Source organism: Cucumis melo, chromosome 6 (assembly GCF_025177605.1).
Source record: "Cucumis melo cultivar AY chromosome 6, USDA_Cmelo_AY_1.0, whole genome shotgun sequence".
In the NCBI taxonomy this organism is placed as follows: domain Eukaryota; kingdom Viridiplantae; phylum Streptophyta; class Magnoliopsida; order Cucurbitales; family Cucurbitaceae; genus Cucumis; species Cucumis melo.
In genome coordinates this window covers 15,255,328-15,277,084 of record NC_066862.1, presented here as the reverse complement: position 1 = coordinate 15,277,084, position 21,757 = coordinate 15,255,328, and the positions used below count along the sequence as shown (strand labels likewise).

At 35.2% G+C, this 21,757-nt stretch overlaps 2 protein-coding genes across 9 annotated transcripts; one reads left to right on the top strand and one right to left on the bottom strand.

Moving 5' to 3' along the window:
* Positions 1–1,648: 1,648 nt before the first annotated feature.
* Positions 1,649–11,568, top strand: LOC103496828 (mitogen-activated protein kinase kinase 2-like). 8 transcript variants are annotated; one of them, XR_007821384.1, is made up of 5 exons: positions 1,649–1,966; positions 2,078–2,162; positions 2,388–2,480; positions 4,025–4,117; positions 11,065–11,568. XR_007821384.1 is itself a non-coding variant. In XM_051085523.1 (4 exons), the coding sequence occupies exons 1-4, from the start codon at positions 1,866–1,868 to the stop codon at positions 4,300–4,302; spliced, it is 393 nt and encodes a 130-aa protein (XP_050941480.1). In that variant the 5' UTR covers positions 1,652–1,865; the 3' UTR covers positions 4,303–4,405. The 8 variants fall into 8 exon arrangements, 2 of the variants coding, with proteins under 2 accessions (XP_050941480.1, XP_050941481.1); XR_007821385.1 differs by having other exon boundaries at positions 1,653–1,966; positions 2,315–2,480; XM_051085523.1 differs by lacking the exons at positions 2,388–2,480; positions 11,065–11,568 and adding an exon at positions 4,189–4,405 and having other exon boundaries at positions 1,652–1,966.
* Positions 11,569–13,351: 1,783 nt separating this feature from the next.
* On the bottom strand, positions 13,352–15,275 carry LOC127149665 (MLP-like protein 28). The gene is made up of 2 exons (XM_051085522.1): positions 14,988–15,275; positions 13,352–13,821 (listed from the first exon to the last, which is right to left on the bottom strand). Exons 1-2 carry the CDS (start codon positions 15,175–15,177, stop codon positions 13,550–13,552), a joined length of 462 nt encoding a protein of 153 aa, XP_050941479.1. The 5' UTR covers positions 15,178–15,275; the 3' UTR covers positions 13,352–13,549.
* Between the last annotated feature and the right edge of the window lie 6,482 nt (positions 15,276–21,757).

The window sequence follows — 21,757 nt, the reverse complement described above, 5'->3', positions numbered from 1 at the left end:
GCCGATTTTTCTACTTCCTGCTCTCTACATTCAAGTTCATTCTTTACGTCGGTATCGTTTCGAGTATTTGGGTCCATGATTCACTACAAGAAATCAGAGCTATTTTGACCATCTTTTATCGGAGTGACAAAAAACCTTTGAAGGTTTTCCTTTGAGAAATATATACTTTTATAATAATAAAAATCTTTGAAAAACATATACATTTTATCGAAGGTATTGAAAATGCTTTTGATGATATCTACTCTTATCGAAGGATAATAAATAACCTTAAAAAAATTTGTACTTTCTTTAAATGTTAAATAAAACCTTAAAAAAAAGATCGTACTTTCTTCAAAGATTAAATAAACCCTTCAAAAAAGGTAGTACTTTCTTCAAAGATTAAACAAAACCTTAAAAAAAAATATTACTTTCTTTAAAGGTTAAATAAAACCTTTGAAAAAGACCATACGTTTTCAAACGGTAAATAAAATCTAAAAAAAAAATAATCGTACTTTTTTCAAAGGTAAATAAAACTTTCGAAAAGGTATTACTTTCTTCAAAGGTTTTAAAATCTTTGAAAAAGATCGACAAGCACTTTGTTGAATTCTCTCGTTAGAAACATTAAGTAATATGTATTTTTTCTTGACATTTTAAAAACGTAAAGGATTATCTATTAAATTCTTCACGTTTTCTAAAAGGTCAAGAATATTTAAAAACTCAACATTTTTGACATTTTAAAACATGAAGAATTTTTATAAAAAGACGGAGAAAGTTATTTTCTAAATTTATTGTTTTCAAAACGTCAAGAATTATTAAGTAATTTTTAAATAAAAATATTATTTTAATATAAATATTTCTTAACCTAAATTAATCAAAATTTTCCCAAATTTTTCCAATTTTCCAAACTTGTCACGGCCTCCTCCAATTTGATTAGGAGGTGTACCAATTTGATTTTGAAATAAATAGTGAAAGTTTGGAACGTGCGAGATACGTGCGAGATAAAGCATGATGGGCTAAGAGACTTACTAAACATGCTCTAAATGGATTAGGAGGTGTACCAATTTGATTTTATGCATGCGAGATATATGCGTGCGAGATATATGCGAGATACTAGCCAGATAAAAAAAAACCTCTATTCCTTCTTACTCCTCCTCTATTTGATCCAACTAAATCCTCATCTTTAGTTAAATTCATTTTTCACTACCCATTGAACTTTCTAAGAACCTAAAACCAAACTTTTACTAAACTAATTTACAGCAAATAAGTCCATTCTAAAAACCAGACAATTACGGATGAAAATAGCAACAAATACCCGAACCAAACATTTACAGCAAATAAATTGAAAATGGGTTAGACATGAAAATCATCGAAATAAGAGAAAACGCTCGAAGTTGATTGAATGGTTCGAAGAGGAGCGACGAAATGCACTGGACGACGATCGACGAAGGGCAAGCGACGATGGTCGGAGTAGCTTCAGGTATTCTACGCGAAAGAAAAGAGAAGGGAAATGGAACTTTACGCGAAAGAGAAGGAAAATCGATCGTAGAGAGGAAGAAGAGGGAAAGGAAAAGAAGGACATTTTTGTCCATTTACATCTAAATTGTCCTAAAACTCGTCATTTTGAAAAGTTTCCCAAAAATCATTTAACACATTTTTTAAGCTATTTTTTGCAATTTCCCATTTTTCTTCCCTTTTTTGGCGTGGGTCGCTGGGAACTCGTCGGCTGTCAGACGTCGCTCCATCACAGAGCGTTTTTCTTCTTCAGCTTCGTCAAGGTCGCTCCGTCGTCGTCGTTCCGAGCGTTCTTCTTCAGCCAAACATTCATCCGTTCCAAACTTCTTGTGCTGAACGGTGAAGGTTAAACGTTGTTCTATCCGCCGTTCTTCATGAAGAAGGACAGCTCGCCATTGATGAAGAAGGACAACTCCATGAATCCTAACTTAAAGCTTCTTCTACCTCCTCCCGACGAAGTTTCCTTTGCCTTCATGTAATTTTCTTTCTCTTCTATTCTCTTCTCCTCTCTCTCTCTCTCTCTCTCTGAGAATGCATTCCTGATTTTGCTTAATAATTCCGTTTATGGCGTCTGTGATCATTACAGAACTCGAAGCGGTACTTTCACCGATGGCGATTTGCTTGTTAATAAAGACGACGTGCAGATTGTTTCTCAAACGGACGACGAAAGTGTACGCAATTTTGAGCTTGTTCTGTTTTTTCTTGTCTTTTTTTTTTCCATCCGACTGTTTCTCCATTGCTAGGATACTGCTAAACAGTTGGCTCAGGGGGTTTTTGCCCTAAGCTTGCCAATGCCGGAATAAAATGTGTTTTTCTTCTTTAGTTCACCTTTTTCATTTCTTCTGTGGCGATGGAGCTGCCTCCCATTTTTTCTTGTGCTCTGTTTGGTATTCCAGAATATTCTTCTTCCTTCAATCGCTTTAAATCGAATCTATCACTGCCTTCCTCCACTTTGCCTTTACATACACCATTGTTGACTCTCTCTTGAGGTATGCTTCTTAAACTTTTTGGTTTCTTTTTAATTTTATCATCTCTCAGCTTTAATTTTATCATCTTTTAGTATATACAGAATTTGCTATACTCTGTAGTAATGCTTTCATGTTGTACAATTGTCAGAGTTAAATGTAGTCTATAACTGCTATGACTAGATTGATTCATAAATTTATCCTTTTATATTGATATTACCGTACTTCTAGCTGGTATATTTTGGTCCTATCCAGTTGCAAATTTGATGCCAAAAACGTGGTACTTTATTTTCAGACTAACAGATTCTTCACTTGTCATGGAGATTAGTTATGCTTCTATTTGATCTGAGTCAGTTTCTTTTTGTTTTTATCCTATCTTTTAGATAGTGGAATTATCATCCTCCACAATTGCCTATACTTCTTTTTTTATGAAACCCTATCTTCCATTTATGAAAACATAAAATGAAATAAAAAATTGATGGGCTCTGCAAATCTATGATCCATTTCTCTTTTTTACATGCTAACATTAAACTGTCATTTCTTAACAATAACGTGATATTTGGGGAGGTTGGAAACAACAACAGCAACATTGTAAGTGAATTTAGTCTGGATTCCTACGTTTAGACCAACAAGAACCAACCAACGTTATTCCAATATGAAGTTATGAACTGCTTACAAATTGTTAGCAAATTAATAGCTTATGTAAGCTTGCAATTGTGATTTCATTTCTCTTCCTCATATGCCAACACTAAACTGTCATTTCTTAATGAAAGTTGTTTGTATCAAAGAAAAATATATATCATTTGTCATCCTCGTTTGCTAACAGTCTGACTATAATCATTATGAACATCATACCCTAGATCTGCCAATCTTTTTATGTTTATTTAGTTGGTTGTTGCTTATAAATGGAATGGTTTAATGGGGGTATAGGCACATGACCTCATCTTGTTTGGTTCTTGAGGTTGTTTCTGAGTTTAAAATTCATTTCTATATAGACACGTCCTTTCTATTTGCTTGACTGATTATGTTACTTACAATTTGAACTTTCTACCTTTGGCATAGCCTAGAAACAAACATTTTTTCTCTTTTGACTGTACTTATGGCTTGTAGTGCATTGTTTGAGATCTTTGATTTAATAGTTCATTGTTACTTAGAATTTGATGTAATAAGAAATGATGAAATACAGAACTAACTAAACTACGAGTTAGTAAGAACAGTTAGTATCCTTAACTGTTTCATAAACAGTTTCCTTGTAGCCTTGTAACAAACTTTCAGAAAACTTAATAAATACAACATCTCTTAGCCGCATTTGGCAGAGAATTCAATTGAAAAATAACTGCTTACTTTGAAATTACATCAGAATTTGAAACTATCATTTTTTTCAATGATAGTTTTCAATAGTTCAATTTTTAATGTCACAAGTGTTGGAAACATGAGTCCAAATGGGAAGTTATGGAAGTCAGCAGAATATCAAGTTGTAGTCTAATATCTTTTTCTTGTACATACAAAGAAGTTGTACTTATTGATTAAATTTTTATTGATGCTCATATTCTAATTTTGAAATATAGGAGATCTGTGGAAGAAATCAAAAGAATCGCTCTAAGTTGAATGTATATCACACATGTGGTTCACAAAGTATACAACAAAGAGTTGAAAAAGAGGTAATTAAATGAAAAATTACATAAACTTCTTTTAATTCTGTCAAACTATGTAATATATTATTTTCACTTAGGTTCAAGACATTGACAAACCTAGTCGAATTAGAATTTGGGTGATAACTCACTTGAGCAATAAGGGATTGCCTGTGAATGAAGATACACAAGAGAAACTTATAAGTACAAAATAATGAATATAATATCACTTTTTCTCTTATTATTTTTTATTTCCATTTATTGAACATTTTATACATTTTCAATTTCATATGTGAATACAAAAACTTGTTGCTGTAATTTGTAGTTGTTTTACATCTTGATAATCAGCTGAATTTTGGAAGGGCAGTAACAAAGCATAATCTCACAAGAGTCTATAATTTATTTTCTAATTGAGTTGCTGGCATTTTTATTTTTGCTTGCTTGACATAAAGGATTTTTTGTGTGTAATTGATTGTTTCAATGGTATCAGATGATTCTAGGATGATTTGGAAATGGGGATTGTTTATGGGGTTGGATGGATTGAAATAAAGGAATTAAACGTGTTTTTGAGGTATTGGTTTATGGATAGTGGGCTGATTTTATTGTTTCTTATGTTCAGTATTAATTTTGATCTTGATATCGTCTAAGAAATTCGCAAGTCTTGGAAATGAGTTTTTGGAAATGATCTATCTTTCAGTGTTCGTTTAGAGACTCATGGTTAAGATCTTAGTTCTTTGGTTTTTATGTATGATAAAAAGGGTAAAGAAGTGATGGTTATGGGAGTGTTTCATCTTCTAGCCTGCAAAATGTGTTGATCTAATTGGTTCTAACTTGTGAGTTTGGCATTTCTGAAAATTTTAAGTATAATCTGGAAGCAACTGTTAGAGTGTTAACGCTCAAGGAAAGTGGTGATTGATGTAAAAATATGATAGGTGGTCAATTTATTATCCCAATTGGTATTCTGACATGCTACACTCTTGATTTATGTTATTGTTTACTATTGAAATCAATTAACAACCCGAGGCTTATGTGGAAACCCGAGAACCGGGAAAAAAAAACCACTATACTTTAGTTTTTATTATTTTTCTTATGAATGAATACAACAGGTACAAAGAGAGAGAATAAACAGAGTACAATAGGAGTAAGAAAGGAAAAGATTTAGGAAATAAAATGTTCTATATTATTCTTTCCAAAAATACTCTAAGGGCAAAACCCTACTAATTCTAACACTTCCCCTCAAGTTGGGATGTAAATATCAATGAGTCCCAACTTGCTAACATAAAGGTCGAAGTGTGGTCTGAGAAGCCCCTTGGTGAGAACATCAGCAACGTGTTGGTTCGAAGGAATGTACAAAATGTATATGCTTCTACTGTCAAGTGTTTCTTTGATGAAATGCCGATCAATCTCAACATGTTTAGTTCTATCATGTTGAATTGGATTGTTAGCAATACTAATAGCAACTTTACTATTACAAAAAAGCTTTAATGGTGTCTCACATTCCTAATGAAGATCTGACGAGACTTTTTGGAGCCAAATTTCCTCACATATTCCGAAGCTCATAGCTCTGTATTCAGCCTCAGCACTGCTTCTGGCCACAACACTTTACTTCTTACTCCTCCAAGTTACAAGATTGTTCCAAACAAAGGTACAATAACCGGAGGTAGACTTTCTGTCAACAACAGATCCTGCCCAATCCGAGTCAGTATATGCCTCAATGGTCTTTCTATTTGTTTTTCTAAACATCAACCCTTTACCAGATGTATTTTTCAAGTATCTCAAAATTATATTAACAGCTTCTATATGTTTTTCATAGGGAGCTTGTATAAACTAGCTGACAACACTCACAGCAAAGGAAATATCAGGACGAGTGTGGGATAAGTAAATTAATTTACCTACAAGGCGTTGATATTATTCTTTATCAACTGGAACTTGATTATCAGAGTTTCCTAGTTTACAGTTGAATTCAATAGGAGTATCAGCAAGACGACATCCCGACATACCTGTCTCGGTTAACAAATTAAGGGTGTATTTTCTTTGAAACACGGAGATACCTTCTTTAGATCTGGCCACCTTCATTCCAATGAAATATTTTAGATTTCCCAATTTCTTGATTTCAAATTCATCACCCATTCTCTGCTTTAGTTGACTTATTTCTGTTTGATCATCTCCAGCCAAAACAATGTCATCCACATAAACTATTAGAATAGCAATCTTCCCTATCTTGGAAACCTTTGTAAATAAAGTATGGTTGGAGTGCCCTTGACTGTACCCGTGGGACTTGACAAAGGTAGTGAATTTGTCAAACCATGCTCTCGGAGATTGTTTCAGACCATATAGGGATTTCTGGAGTTTATACACTTGCTGACCAAATTGGGCTTCAAATCCTGGCGGGGGGCTCATGTAGGCTTCCTCCACAAGGTCTCCATTCAAAAAAGCATTCTTAACATCCAGCTGGTATAGAGGCCAATCTTTGTTCACAACAACAGATAGCAGGACTCTAACAGTATTCAACTTAGCAACTGGAGAAAAGGTTTTTTAATAGTCAATACCATAGGTGTAAGTAAATCTCTCTGCAACTAACCTTGCCTTGTGTCTATCAAGCGTACCATCTGCTTTTTATTTGAGAGAGAACACCTATTTGCATCCTACAGTTTTATGTCCCTTGGGTAGAGCACAGATCTCCCAAGTTCTATTCTTTCAAGAGTCTTCATCTCTTCCATAACAACATTTTTTTTCCATTCAGTACACTCTAGAGCAGTGTAGATATTTTTCGGTATTATGGTAGAGTCAAGACTTGCTGTAAACGCTCTAAACTGTGGAGAGAGATTATCATATGAAACATAGTTGCAAATGTGATGTTTAGTGCATGATCTGGTACCTCTCTCAAAGCAATGGGAATGTCAACAGAGGGATCATACTCATTAAGTTTTCTTGTATGACCCTGTTCAGCTTCATTGTTACTGGTTTCTATTCTAACCTCAGTCTCATCACCACAGTTCTTTTCTTCCATATTTTCAAAAACAGCAACATCAGACTTGTAATTCTCACTCATCGTATTATTAGTACAAGTTTTTGTAGGGTTTTCCATACGTTGGTCTCAAGGAGGTTCGAAGTCTTGGACTGGAGCCGGCGGTTAACTAGTAGGGGACCCAACTTCCTTTCTGAGATTCCTCCTGTAATACGTTTCCCGAGGAACTTGGTTTATGTAAGATTATGGGATAAGGATCAACATCAGATACGGTACTAGGAGTAGGTTTAATAAATTCAAAGGTGCTGTTAGACTCTTCACTCACACTCTCCCTCTAAAGATGGCTAACGGAAAAGTAGTGTTGGTTCTCACAGAAAGTAACATCCATAGTGACAAAATATTTCCTAGACGGCAGGTGAAAACATTTATAACCGCACCGGTGAAGGGGATACCCAACAAATACACAAGCCTGAGCTCGAGGGCAAATTTGGTCTAATTAGAGCCAAAATTTTGGACATAAGCGGTACACCCAAACACACGAAGAGGAACCTCAGAAACAAGGCGAGTAGAGGGGTAAGACTCCTTTAGACAATTTAAAGTAGTTTGAAGGTGGAGGATACGAGAAGACATTCTATTGATTAAGTGATCGGCTGTAAGAATAGCATCTCTCCACAGGTATGATGGAAGGGAAGTAGAAAGCATAAGGGAACGACCTACTTCCACAAGGTGACGGTTTTTTCGTTCGGCCACTCCATTTTTTTGAGGAGTGTAGGCACACGAGGTTTGGTGAACAATCCCCTTGGAGGCTAAAAATTCACTAAGGTTATGGTTTTGGAATTCCCGATTATTATCACTTCGAAGAATCGCAATTTTTGTATGGAATTGTGTTTCAACAGTATGATAGAAGTTTTGGAAAATGGATGAAACCTCGGATTTATCTGTGATAAGGTAGACCCAGGTAAGACGGGTATGGTCATCAATGGAAGTTACAAACCACCACTTTCCCGATGAGGTGGTGACCTTGGAAGGATCCCAAACGTCACTATGGATGAGGGTAAACGGTAATGTAGGTTTATATGGTTGTGAGGGAAAAGAGACCTGATGGTGTTTAGCCCGGATACACACATCACAAAACAGAGAAGAGACATCAAGTTTAGAAAAAAGGTGGGGAAATAAATATTGCACATAGGTAAAATTTGGGTGGTTTAGTCGAAAATGCCACAACATACAATCTTGTTCAAAAGTGTTAAAGTAGGTCGACAGTAAACTAACCCTAGACAAACTACTACAGGAGGTATCATCATCAAGGATGTAAAGTCCCCTGCTATGCCAGGCAGGGCAAATCGTCCTCCCCGAGCTCATGTCCTGAAAATAAACCAATACAGGTAAGAAGACAGCTTTACAATGCAACTCACGAGTGATCTTGCTTATAGATAACAAATTGTCAGATAGTTTAGGGACATGCAAAACATTCTGGAGAGCAAAACCGTCAAAGGAAACTATTTGTCCTTTACCAGCGATAGGAGCTAGATAGTCGTTGGCTATTCAGATTTTTTCATTATCGGCACACGGGGCATATGAGATAAACTGTTCCGAAGAACCTGTCAAGTGATCTATAGCCCCCGAGTCTAAGATCCAGGGATTCTTCCCATCAACGCTAATAAGCTCAAGGGACTGATGCATACCTGATTGAGCAATGACACACAGAGTTAGAGTCTTGGTTTGGCTTGAAATAGGACCAGTTGATTGAGAAGTGCTGGCAGGGGTAGTCTCACTAATATAGACACGTCCTGAGTTCTGTTTCTCGTTGGAGGATTGTTTCTTACCTTCTGGGGGACGATTGTGGAGTTTCCAACACTGTTCCTTGGTGTGCCATTGTTTCTTGCAGTGTCCACACACATGGATTGACTTCCCATTATTCTTGTCACTATCATGATTTGAGGATCGAGCGCTAAAGGCAGCGGAGTCAATGGTAGGAGTAGTCAGTACATCCATGGCATTAGTGCGATCCTCTTCCAGGCGGACTTTAAAACAAACTTCCATTAGGGAGGGAAGAGGTCTTTGTCCGAGTATACGACCACAAACAGTATCAAATTTGGGATTAAGTCCTGCAAGGAAGTCATAAACACGGTCAGCCTCTTCAAGTTTAGTATATTGTGTACCGTCATTTTGGTGTTTCCCAAATTGTCTCTCTGCACAAATCCATCTCCTGCTAGAGGAGAGAGAGCTTGTTAAAATAGGTAGTCACGTCCAGGGTACCTTGTTTTCAATTATGGACCTGTTTTCGCAGTATGTACAACCAAGAGGCATTCTGTCGTTTCGAGTAAAGAGTCTGAGTTGTATCCCACAAATCTTTTGTTGTGGCTGCATATAGTAGAGGCTTGCTGATTTGTGGTTCCATACTATTAATCAGCATGGACCGAATAAGTGAGTCCTCCCCTTTCTAGAGTCGTTCCAAGGCGTCTCCTGATGGAGGACGATAGTCTCTCCAGTTAAGAAGCCGAACTGGTGGCGACTTTCGAGGAACATCTTTATTGATTGGGACCAAGAGAAATAATTTTGTCCATTTAATTTTTCACCTGAAAAATTCCCTGTAGACGAACCTAAAGAGCTAGGTTATATAATTTGATGGTAAATTAGAGAACGAAGTAATCGGGTTCTTGGAATACATCGGTAACTCGATTGGTTTGAAATGCGTCGAAGACTCCCCCGCTTCAATGTTCGATTTGTTCTGGGTTTGATCAATCCCATTACTTAAAAACAACGGTTGCTGTAAAGAGTCAACATACAGCGGATGCTTACTGTACAGACTTGACAGATTTACAGTTGAGGGTTGTCGTCCGAAGTTCATAGACGGTGCGTGAGGATGCGGATGGCCGGAAGGGTTTGACGGTTAGACAATCGACGACGCGTAGAAGGGAATGGGCTGGTCGGTGAGATGAAAAGGTGACGGCGCGTGGGCCCACGCGCCAGACATGAGCAGCGTGTGAGGCATTTTCTGGTCAGATGGCAGCGTGTACGGTTGCGAAACCACTCTCGTTGGGTAGATCAGCGGTTTCTGTAGGTTTTGGAGCAGTTTCTCTACGGCGGCTGCGACAGTGACGAGTTCAGTTTGGATCTGGGTTTCTCCTAGGTTATTTTCTAGGATTTCGTTATTGCTTTGCTCTGATACCATATTGAAAGCAATCAACAACAACTCGGGGCTTAAGTGGAAACCCGAGAACCGGGAGAAAAACCATGATACTTTAGTTTTTATTATTTTTCTTATGAATGAATACAATAGGTACAGAGGGAGAGAATAAATAGAGTACAATAGGAGTAAGAAAGGAAAAGATTTAGGAAATAAAATCTTCTATATTATTATTTCCAAAAATACTCTAAGGGCAAAGCCCTACTAATTCTAACATTTACCTATTTTGTTATTCAATTTAACATGTTGATCATTTTTTGGTTACTTATATTGGAGTAAAAAATTTTTGGAAAATGTAGTTTCATATTATTTTTTGTCCAAAGTATGAGTTCTGGAATTCTTTAGTACCCAGTGATTGCTTATTACATTAATGGCCAACGTGAACAGCAGTTTAAAATGAATTGCATGAATTGCTATTACAATTGCTTTTTACATTACCCAGTCAAGCAAGTTTGGAATGCATTTCTTGGGTACCATCAACAAGTTTAGATTATTTTTCTTTGAACGACAGCACCCAAGTTAACAAGTAGTTTATTTGTTTCTTCAAGAAGTGTTGTTAATCGTTCATTCTTGCTTTCCTTAACAAATCTCATGTAAGCTTCTTAATCATCCACCTTTAGTGCTTGGAACCTAAGTTTTTCTACTCTAGTATATATGAACGATAAGATTATACTCATGGTTTACTTGTGCTTGGAACCTATATCAGATTATACTTGTGGTTTACTTATCTATTTGTCTGTTGGTAACTTGGTATGCTATTTTAACTTGGTATATATCTGCTGAGTTTTGAATTATTAAATGTGAATTTGTGTTTTGTAGTTGTTAAATCGTATGCTTCTCAAGTGATTGATGGTACTCTTGACATGAACGATGATGATATTTTCGTACAAATATGTGGACCAGAGAAACATAGACATGTTCGTGGTTATGGAGTAGGTGTTATCCATTCTGAGTTGTTTGGATCATCGTCTAAGGTGCATGATCTTGAGCGTCGCCTCAATGAGTCTAAAAAAATATCTTCACGAATTTGAATGACAAAGAAAAGCTGAGGTACAAAAACTCCAAGAAAGAAGTAGCGAATTAGAAAACCGTTTTGAGGATAGATTCCAAACTATGATGGCAAAGAGATGCGTAACATGTTTCTAGTTGATCGAATGTCATAGTTTGATGTTATATAACATTTTGAGATTGTAATTTTGATGTCGTAGATTGCCATTGTAATTTGAAGTTATAGAACATTTTAAGATTGTAATTTTGATGTCGTAGGTTATCATTGTAATTCAATATTTCACCATTATAATACATTGTAATTTTTGAAGGCTTCATACATTTGTTGAAAAAGTTCTTTTATGAAAACCTTCGAAAAAATCGTTTGATAATAAATATTTATCGACAAACTGTTATCGAAGATACGCGTGAGCTTTGAAAATTATTTAGTAAAACCTTCGAGAATTAATAATTTTCAAATGTTAGTAAACCTTCGAAAATTAGTAATTTTCAAAGGTTAGTAAACCTTCGAAAAAGTATTTTTGACGGATCTATTTCGTCACATTTCAAATGTTGAAATAACCTTTGAAAAAAGATATATCAAAGGATTATGAAATATTTTTTTGAAGGTTCTGACCTTCGAAAATGATCAATTTTTTGTTGCCATTCCTCTCCTCTATAACCCGAGCCATTTAAGCGAATTTTCTCTATTACTCAAGTTGTGTGAGTCCATTTTCTTTGTTATACAAGCTACGTGAGTCGATTTTCTCTGGTAGTCGAGTTGCGTAAACAAAGCCAAACTTCCTAATTGGTTCAAGCCAATTCTTTGGTGAGTTTTTGATGGGTTTTGACATGAGTTATTTAAGGATCTAAATTTAAATTAAATTGAAATAAAAAATTAGATTATTTACTTATCAGGTGCCATTGGAGAAGTAAGTCCTTGGAGTTCACGAGAAGTTTTGTTTGGGGTTAAGTTCTCCATTGCTTGGGGAAGTTTGTGGAAGTCGCATTTGGGTGAATGGATGAATTTGTTTGCAAAAATGATTGATTTTCTGTTTATGTTTAGGTTGGTTTGTTTGGACTTTAGTTTAATCAAGGAACTTAGCTAGAATTAAGGTAATGGATTTCTATAGCTACCGAACCCTAAATTAAGTTGAGATGTATTGAATGAGACAATTTGACTGATTATGCATGGTGTGAACTTTCATATCTTGATTGGTTATGCATAAGTTTGGATGTATTGATGACTCGCTACACTAATGATTGAATATGTACTAGCATGATTAATTTAACTGCTTATGTGTTGAACTGAAATATTGTGTATACCTAGATCATATTTTGAGTTGACTATATTGGATTGTTTAGATTGGTATGAATCTATCTGGACTGAGGTGAAATTGTTAGTTTTAGCTATGGGGTAGTGTACCTTGCAGTTATGCACGGTGTCCTACGGGATCACCACATATTGTGCATCCTTCGAAATCAGTAGACTGATCATGTGCGTCCTTCAGGATCACTAGACTGATTATGTGTATCCTATGGGATCACCAGACTGATTGACGTGTATCCTACGGGGTCACTAAACTATTATGATATAGAGTACCTCATAATGGAAGTTAATAGTTTTTACCCCTAATGGGACCAATAGTGGGTTTCTTACTAGGTATATTTTTACACTCATCATTTCCATGTTTAACTTTTTTTCAGGCAAAGGTAATACGAGAGGTGGACCGGCGAGGGACAAGAAGGACTCGTGAACGCCAAATGGAAATCTTTCAAAATGCTTCCGCTTAATGTTTTATTACTTTTAAGTTTTGATGATTGAAATGAGTTTTATATTTAAAACGACTGTTTGTTTCGTTGTATCGTAAAACACAACGAATTTTGCAAATTTATATTTTTTGAAATAGGGCCCCAATTAAACTTTGCTTTAATGTTTATTTTTTCAACGTATTTTTTTTATAATCTTTTGTGTCTTAACAATTTGTTTTGGGTTGAATTTTAAAGTAATAATCTCAGCTTAGTTTAAAAGGTTAGATCGTTACATCTTTATAAAAGTTTGGGGACTAAAACAAACATTTTTAAAAGTTTAGAGACCATAATAGAATAAGATACAATGTTTAAGGAAAAAAATAATAGGATTTAAACCTATTATTTATTTATTATTTGCTTTTGTTAGGAAAGAAGAAAAATGAATGAGGCACTTCCAATTTTCACTTTCTATTTTAGTAAACTACAAGTGCCCCACCCTTAAACCCTCGTATTTAAAGATTTAAACTAACATTTGGAAATAAGTTTCAACTTTCGATTAATTAGTTTAGTTGTTACAAAGGTAAGCATCAAGGTCTTTGCATACTTTAATTCCACATTTAAGATGGTTATGTGGTGGAGCCACATCTTCGTTTGCCTTCACAAACTCAACACACCATACAACTGAGTTCACACCAACAACATCACTGTCCTTAACTTGAACTTTCACTTTGAATATTTCAAATTCTTTGAGTACATCTCCTTCAAGACATTCCATAGTTATTGATTTGTTTGGCTCATCCACACCTAGTCTTACCTTGGATTCTTCGAGGCCATCTCCTATACACTCCACCAAAATAATTTTTATTTAGTGGGTTTTTGAAACTAAATTATAAAAATTAATCCTGCAGACGATAGTCGGATATCGAATAAATCCCGCTTCTTTTTTATAAAAAAAAAAAGAAAAAAGAAAAAACCCTTAGTCCATTATCAAACAACCTCTTTATAGCTAAATGTTAAGTCATATCAACACATCTAAATGAATTTTGCTCAATTCATGAAAATACTTTACTTTCTTTCTTAAATGCTAGAAATTAATTGTGTTAATAACTCAACCCATTGTCATGGTTAATAAAAATATTTTTCTTCTTTATAGTTTTTAAGAAACAACAAATTAGTTAAATTAGTAACTTTAAAATTTATGGCAATTTAATAGTTATATTTTGAAATTTAAAATAGAGATAGTTGCAAATGTAGCAATTATATTCAAAATAATTAAGTATATAGCAACATTTTAAAAAAATTACAAATATAGCAAAATCTGTCAAAATCTATCAATGATAGGAGTCTATCACTGATAGACCATGTAGCAAATGTTGATCTATCACCGATAAACCCATAAGAGTCTATCAACGATAGAAGTGTATCACTGATAGATTTTGCTATATTTACAATTTTTTTAAAATATTGCGCATACTTAATAATTATTCTAAAAGTTGCTACCTATTATCATTACCCTTTTTATATAAAACGACTCATTCCTTAATAGTTTATAGACAAAGAAAAAGAAAAAAAGGGATTCCCGATCAATATTTAGTGATCTACACGTTTAACATAAATTTTATTAAATCTTAACGATGATTTTCTCACACTAGAAACTAAAACCTTGCAAATTATAGAGTATTACAAGGGACAAATTATTAATTTATAGATGGTAAATTATATGAATTAAATTGTTACTTGTTAAAAGTTCCATACCTAAATTATTACAAATATAAAAAGCATTTACAAATAAAGTTCATTTAACAAAATTACTTTTTAACCTATCTTTTGTTTCTATTCTACTTTGATCTTTTGATCCAAGATATATATGTTTTTTCAACCAGAATTAGTCAAAACTATATTTTCTAAAACTGTTAGAAAATTGAAACATTAATTTGACCTGGAGAATAAGCATTTAAGACCATGCAAGGTTTTGTTAGAGAGAGAGAGTGAGAAAGTGTCACCAAAATCATATTTCCAGTGGATGACAGTTCCATGAGTGAAACTATTTCCCTCCACAAACTCATAGGTGCTGTTGATATTTTGAGGAAACATCTGATTTAAAACATCCATTTTGGTCAAAAAGAAGTGATAGAACTTTTGGCCACAAGCCTTGAGCTTCACCTCCTCCGAGATGCTACAAATCTGAGCCATTTTCCAAAGCTACCCTCTGTAGCTTCTTAATTAGAGAAGGAGGGGTTTTTATAGGTAAAATAATATATGTAGTGTTCCATCCATGTAATTTACTATTTATTATATTCTTTACGATTTCTATTTGTGAAGAATGATTTGACGTTAAATTTTATATCAAATGAAATATATTCTCTCTTTCTGGGTGACTTTGTTTCGGCCATTGGAACCTAAGATTCGAGTCCTACTACTCAACAATTTACTTTCTTGATAATGATGGCGAATATGGTTAAATTAATTAACAAACCTACTTTAGTATTTCTATTTATTTGTTTATATTCTTCCGAGAAATTCTCATCAGTTTCATTTCTATCAAAACCTTATAATTTTACTTGTGGATTTTAGTTTTGTTTCAATTTAAGTTTCTAGTTTTTTTTTTCCTTCAAATTTTACAGATTTAACATAAGTTTGTTACGTCCCTCGATTATTATGTGAAGCTTAAAAAAGAGGATTTAATTATTCAAGAGTTTAATAATGCAACCTTACATTCGTTTATGAATAAAAGACTTTTGAAAATAAATTAGAAGCTAAGATGAAGAAGGAAAATTGTATTCGATAGCAAAATGTACTTTGTATATTTGCAAGCATGGCTGCCGTTTTTTAAATTTACGTTTATATAACAAAATTGTTGGGAAATTGCCAAAAATAGGTTAAAAAAAAGAGCTTTAAATGAATTTTAGGACAAGTTTTCAAAAGAAAGACTTTTAGGACAATTTGGGTGTGAATGGACAAAAATGCCCTTCCTTTCCTTTCCCTCTTCCACGTTTGCTTTCCCTTCTCTCCACGATCGATTCCTTCTCTTTCGCGTATAGTTCCCTTTCCCTTCTCTTTTCTTTCGCGTAGAACACCTGAACCTACTCCGGCCATCGTCTCTTGCCCATCGTCCCTTGCCCATCGTCCCTTGCCCATCGTCGTTTGCCCTTCGTCGCTTGCCCTTCGTCGCTTGCCCTTCGTCGATCGTTGTCCAGTGCATTTCGTAGCTTCTATTCGGACCATTCAATCAACTTCGAGCGTTTTCTCTTATTTGGGTGAGTTTCATGTCTAACCGATTTTCAATTTATCTGCTGTAAGTAAATGTTTGGTTGGGGTATTTGGTGCTATTTTCATCCGTAATTGTCTGGTTTTTGGAATTGGACTTATTTGCCGTAAATTAGTTTAGTCAAAGTTTGGTTTTAGGTTCTTAGAAAGTTCAATGGGTAGTGAAAAATGAATTGAACTAGAGGATGAGGATTTAGTTGGATCAAATAGAGGAGGAGTAAGCAATAGGAATAGAAGGAATGAAGGTTTTTTTTATCTCGCACGTTTTTTTTTATCTCGCACGTTCCAAACTTTCACTATTTATTTCAAAATCAACTTGGTACACCTCCTAATCCATTTAGAGCTATTATTTGTATGTTTAGTAACTCTCTTAGGCCCTCATGCTTTATCTCGCACGTATCTCGCACGTTCCAAACTTCCACTATTTATTTCAAAATCAAATTGGTACACCTCCTAATCCATGTAGATCTATTCTTTGCATGTTTAGTAACTCTCTTAGGCCCGCACACATCTTGCAGTTATTTTTTTTATTTCTTTACATCTTGCACGCATCTTGTAGGTTCTTAAGTTCAAATCAATTTTTGAAGATACAAAACTACTTAAGGTAGTTTAAGGATGTCACATGTTCGGATTTTAGTGCGTCACGGTGGTGCATGGGATGAGGGACGAAGAAAATATGAAGGAGGAGTGTTAAAAGGCATTGTTGTCCCTAAAGAAATAACGCACAAAGATTTATAATCTGAACTATATGACCTTGCAGAAGTTGACCCTACAAAGTTCGACATAAAGATAAAATGTATATATGAGATCAAAGGGGAAAAGGAAGCTCCTCCATTTGAGTTAAGCAATGACCATGATTTGAAGTTTTATATTCTTAGTGAAAATCCATTGGAGGTCCCCCTATACCTATCATTTGAGCCTACAAGCAATCGAAGCATGAAAGTGTTAAACAAAGATTACAATTCAGTATCTGGGAGCAACCAAGTTCAAAATTTAAACCCTTATCCTCCAATTAGAATGGATACATTAGATGAGAATGAAGTTGATATTGGTGAAGTTCAGATTGGCTTGTGTGATAACATGATAGGGACCAATTCGGTTATATGGGAATCATATGAGTCATATCATTCAAAAGATGATACTTTTACATGGGAGTCAATTGAGATGTACAATGAATTGTTTGACATCCCAGAACAAAGAGATGCTCCTACAAAAGATTGCAAAGGAAAAGGTAAAGTTGACTACAGCTCCTCTAGTCGGAAGTTGAAGACAAAAAGAAGTGGCTGGTGGGAAGAAAGCTCTACAAGTGAAGAGTTGGATGTAGGACAAATCTTTTTTTGCAAGAGAGATTTGTCAATGAGATTAAGTGTGTTGGCAATGAAAAAAAAATTCAGTTTGTAGTAAAAAAGTCTACAAAAGAGGTTCTTTTCGTTAGATGCATCGACAACAAGTGTGGTTGGAGATTGCAAGCGGTTAGACTGAAGGATTCAAATATATTCAAGATTAAAAAGTATGTGAAAGTTCATTCATGTTCTCTTGAGTTTTTGAATCGTGACCATAGGCAAGCAAAATCTTGGGTTGTTGGAGAATTAATAAAGTCCAAATTCAAGGGACCCGGTCGCATATACAAACCACGTGATATCATAGAAGACATGAGGCAAGACTATGGCATAAATATGAGTTATGAGAAAGCATGGCGTGCCAGAGAAAATGCATATGAACGAGTGCGAGGGTCTCCTGAAGAGTCATATAATCTTTTGCGTAGATATGGTGAAGCACTCAAATTTACAAATCCAGGTACAATATTTCACATGGAACTCGAAGATGATCGTTTCTTTAAATATCTTTTTATGGCTGTTGGTGCATGTGTTAGAGGATTCTTAAATTGCATTAGACCGGTCATAGTCATGGATGGAACATTTCTTAAGAACAAATATCGGGGTCAGTTGATAGTGACCGTTTGTTTAGATGGTAACAATCAGATCTATCCTCTAGCCTTTGGAGTAGTTGATGGAGAAACAGATGACTCAATACAGTGGTTCTTAGAAAAATTGAAAGGTGCAATAGGGAAGGTGCCTAATCTAGGCTTTGTGACAGATCGGAAAACATGCTTCGCCAAGGGTATTTCATCAGTTTTCCCCTCTGCAATCCACGGCCTTTGTGTCCAACATTTGAGTCAAAATTTGCATGATAAATATAAGAATGACACGGTTGCTACTTTGTTTTATAATGCATCGAGAACATATCGTGAATCAATGTTTGTAGAAGCGTGGAGACATCTTCTTGCATTTTCTAATGGTTCAGGGAAATATTTAAATGATGTTGGAATAGCACGGTGGTCTCGTGTTCACTGCCCAAGAAGACGGTATAACATGATGACAACAAATATAGTAGAGTCCATGAATTCTATACTGAAAGAACCTAGAGATTTTCCTATTGCTTCATTCCTTGAAAATGTTCGAGCTTTGCTACAACGTTGGTTTTGGGATCGTCGAGAAGAAGGCATTAAAGTGACGTCTACATTGACCAAATGGACAGAGTTAGTTATTCAAAAGAAACAAGAAGGAGCTTTGACAATGAAGGTCAACCCAATTGACTGTTACCAATTTCATGTCAAAGATTTAGATAAGGAGGAGGTCGTAAACCTTCAGACTAAAGAATGCACTTGCAAGGAGTTTCAAGCTGAGCAACTACCATGCTCACATGCCATTGTTGCAGCACGAGATCGTAATATAAATGTTTATAGTTTATGTGCTAATCATTACACTAATGAATGTTTGTTGGCTGCATATGCAGAGGCCGTCTACCCAGTTGAGAATCAGTCAGATTGGAAGACAAGAGAAGACTACGTACATATGACTGTTTTACCTCCAAAAGTAGTCAAAAGAGTTGGTCGACCGAAGAAAAAGAGGATTCCAAGTGTTGGTGAAGCTCCGAAATTGCATAAGTGTGGTCGGTGTAAACAAATAGGTCACAACAGATTAACGTGTACCAATCCAATTTCATATACCGACAAGTCGAGCATACAAGATTAGAAATTTCTTTACCAATGTACTAAGTATTACACTAATTAATGAATGTTTGTTAATGATGTGTTTTCTTAATGATTTGTCCCAACATTCTTACTTTCTGTGCTTCCAGATGGATGAAGAAGACGAAAATAACAATTGACTTATTCATTTAAGAACACAAAAACTGGTTTTAGGATCGTTTAAAAATAACTAAACGTTCGTTTAAAAATATCTAAATGATCGTTTAAAAATAACTAAACGATCGGTTAACAACAACCAAATGATCGTTTGAAAACAACTAAACGATAGGTTAAACAAAACTAAACGATCGATTAAAAACAAGCAAAACATCGTGTAAAAACAACCAAACGATCGTTTGAAAACAACTAAACGATTAGTTAAACAAAACTAAACAATCGGTCAAACAAAACTAAACGATCGTTTAAAACAACCAATCGATCGTTTGAAATTAACTAAACGATCGATTATAAACAACTAAACGATCGTTTACAAAAACTAAACGATCTTTTAAAACAACGAAACACACCCGCGAATTGTTTACAACCGTGATTCAACATTTCAAAACAAGTACACGAATTTACAATATTGCCCCTTTGGTAAAAACAACCGATATATACGTTCCGCCTTCTTCGTTCGTTTTTCGTCACAATGCAATACACAACCACACTGATCACTCACCTTCGTTTTCTCTCAGTCCATTGTCCTCTCAGACCATTTTTGTCTCAGTCCATATTTTTCGTCAACGTCAAAAGGTATTTTCCCGAACTTTTCCTACTATAACGTTACACTTTTCCTTTCTTTATATTTCAAACGTTTCGACTTCTGTCTTCAAAAACTATCATTGTGTTCTTAAATTATTATTGTGAAGCGTTTAGGGTTTCGGATTCGACTTCTGTCTTCAATATAGTTCTCCAGATTGTTAAATTTATTACTTTCCGATTAACTATCATTTCAGGATGGCTGTACCTAGCGACAAGTATTTCCCTGCCACTGTGTCATGCCAAGTGCACAAGATTGGCAGTCTTATTAAGGATAAACTGACCAAGGACCAGCTGCAAATGTTCGAAAAAACAATTTTTGGTCCATTGCTGAATGTGAACATGGACTTCAACGGCCAGTTGATCCATCATTTCTTGCTGAGGCAGATACCTGAAGACGGTAACGCAGATGGAATCTGTTTCTCAATTTTAGGGAAGAACGTCCGTTTTACCCAAAAGGAATTCAACATCATAACTGGATTGTGGCCAACAAACAATCCATTGGAGAAATATTGCGATAGCAAGCGCCTACAAAGTCTTCTATTCGGATCAGAAAATAAGAAACTAATAACATGCTTGGAAATTGAGGAAATTTTCAAGAATTTTGAGTTTACAAATGATGACGATGCTGTGAAGGTCGCCTTGGTCGTATTTATAAAAACTGTGATGGTCGGGAAGGGTAAGAAAACACAGTTTGACATGGATATTTTGGGAAGAGTTGATGATGAAGAAGCATTAAAAACTTCGATTGGTCAACTTTCTTCTACACTCGTCTGCTCAACAGTTTAAAGACAAGTCTCCAAGGAAAAAAAGAAGCATACGAGCTGAAGAAGACACGAAGTTCCAAAGCAGTGTCATACTACAACATCAAAGGCTACGTGCTTGCTTTTCAGGTGATTTTTATTTGTTCATACACTTTAAGTAAATGCCAATTGAACATCAAAGTTTAACATATTTGTTTAAATGTTGTAGGTGTGGGCTTATGAAGTACTCTGAACTGCAAATGAGCACCTGGCCACAAGAAACAGTAAGGGATTAATCCCTAAAATATTGAGATGGAATTATACGCAAGCTCCATCTTACAAAATGCTGCAGAAGAACATATTCGACAATAAAAATGTAAGTAAAACTTGTCAATCATCGTTTAATATAATTACACGATCGTTTAATACAATTACATTGCAGACTGTTGTTCAACCTAAACTGAAGATGTCAACCCAAGAGAAGGCTTTCATGGAGATTCGAATTCGAGGGGATGATAACATGCAAATGGAGAACGATGAATCCATTGGAGCAATGAACAACAAATCATTGGAGCAATCAGACTCATCTTCACAAAGAGAACAACTGTCACCCCAAAGAGAATAAAGTCAAACAGTGGCTGACGAGTCTCAAATGCATCCAATCACCAAGAAGAAACATTTCAGATCAAAGAAGTCCAATGACAAAGAAGAACAAAGTCATTCAAAATCCTTCAAGAAGCTGAAGAAGGAAATAAAAGAAGTTCGTAAGGATTTATCCACACTGACTTCTATAGTCTGTAGGATGGATGACACAATCACAAAGCAGTCATTGGAGCTGTATGAAATGAAGCAGATACTGGAGAGATTGGTCCAGGTAAAATTTGTTTTCATAATACATTAGTTACACGATCGTATAACTTTGATAGACGATCGTTTATCAAAGTTACTCGATCGTTTAATTTTGATAGACGAT

Excerpts from the sequence above, each read along its gene's own strand:
- LOC103496828 (XM_051085523.1), top strand. The coding sequence starts at position 1,866 with ATGAAGAAGGACAGCTCGCCATTGATGAAGAAGGACAACTCCATGAAT. Across the intron at positions 1,967-2,077 it reads GAAGTTTCCTTTGCCTTCAT|AACTCGAAGCGGTACTTTCA; the intron begins GTAATTTTCTTT and ends TGATCATTACAG. Across the intron at positions 4,118-4,188 it reads AACAAAGAGTTGAAAAAGAG|GTTCAAGACATTGACAAACC; the intron begins GTAATTAAATGA and ends ATTTTCACTTAG.
- LOC127149665 (XM_051085522.1), bottom strand. The coding sequence starts at position 15,177 with ATGGCTCAGATTTGTAGCATCTCGGAGGAGGTGAAGCTCAAGGCTTGT. Across the intron at positions 13,822-14,987 it reads CCACTGGAAATATGATTTTG|GAGATGGCCTCGAAGAATCC; the intron begins GTGACACTTTCT and ends TGGAGTGTATAG.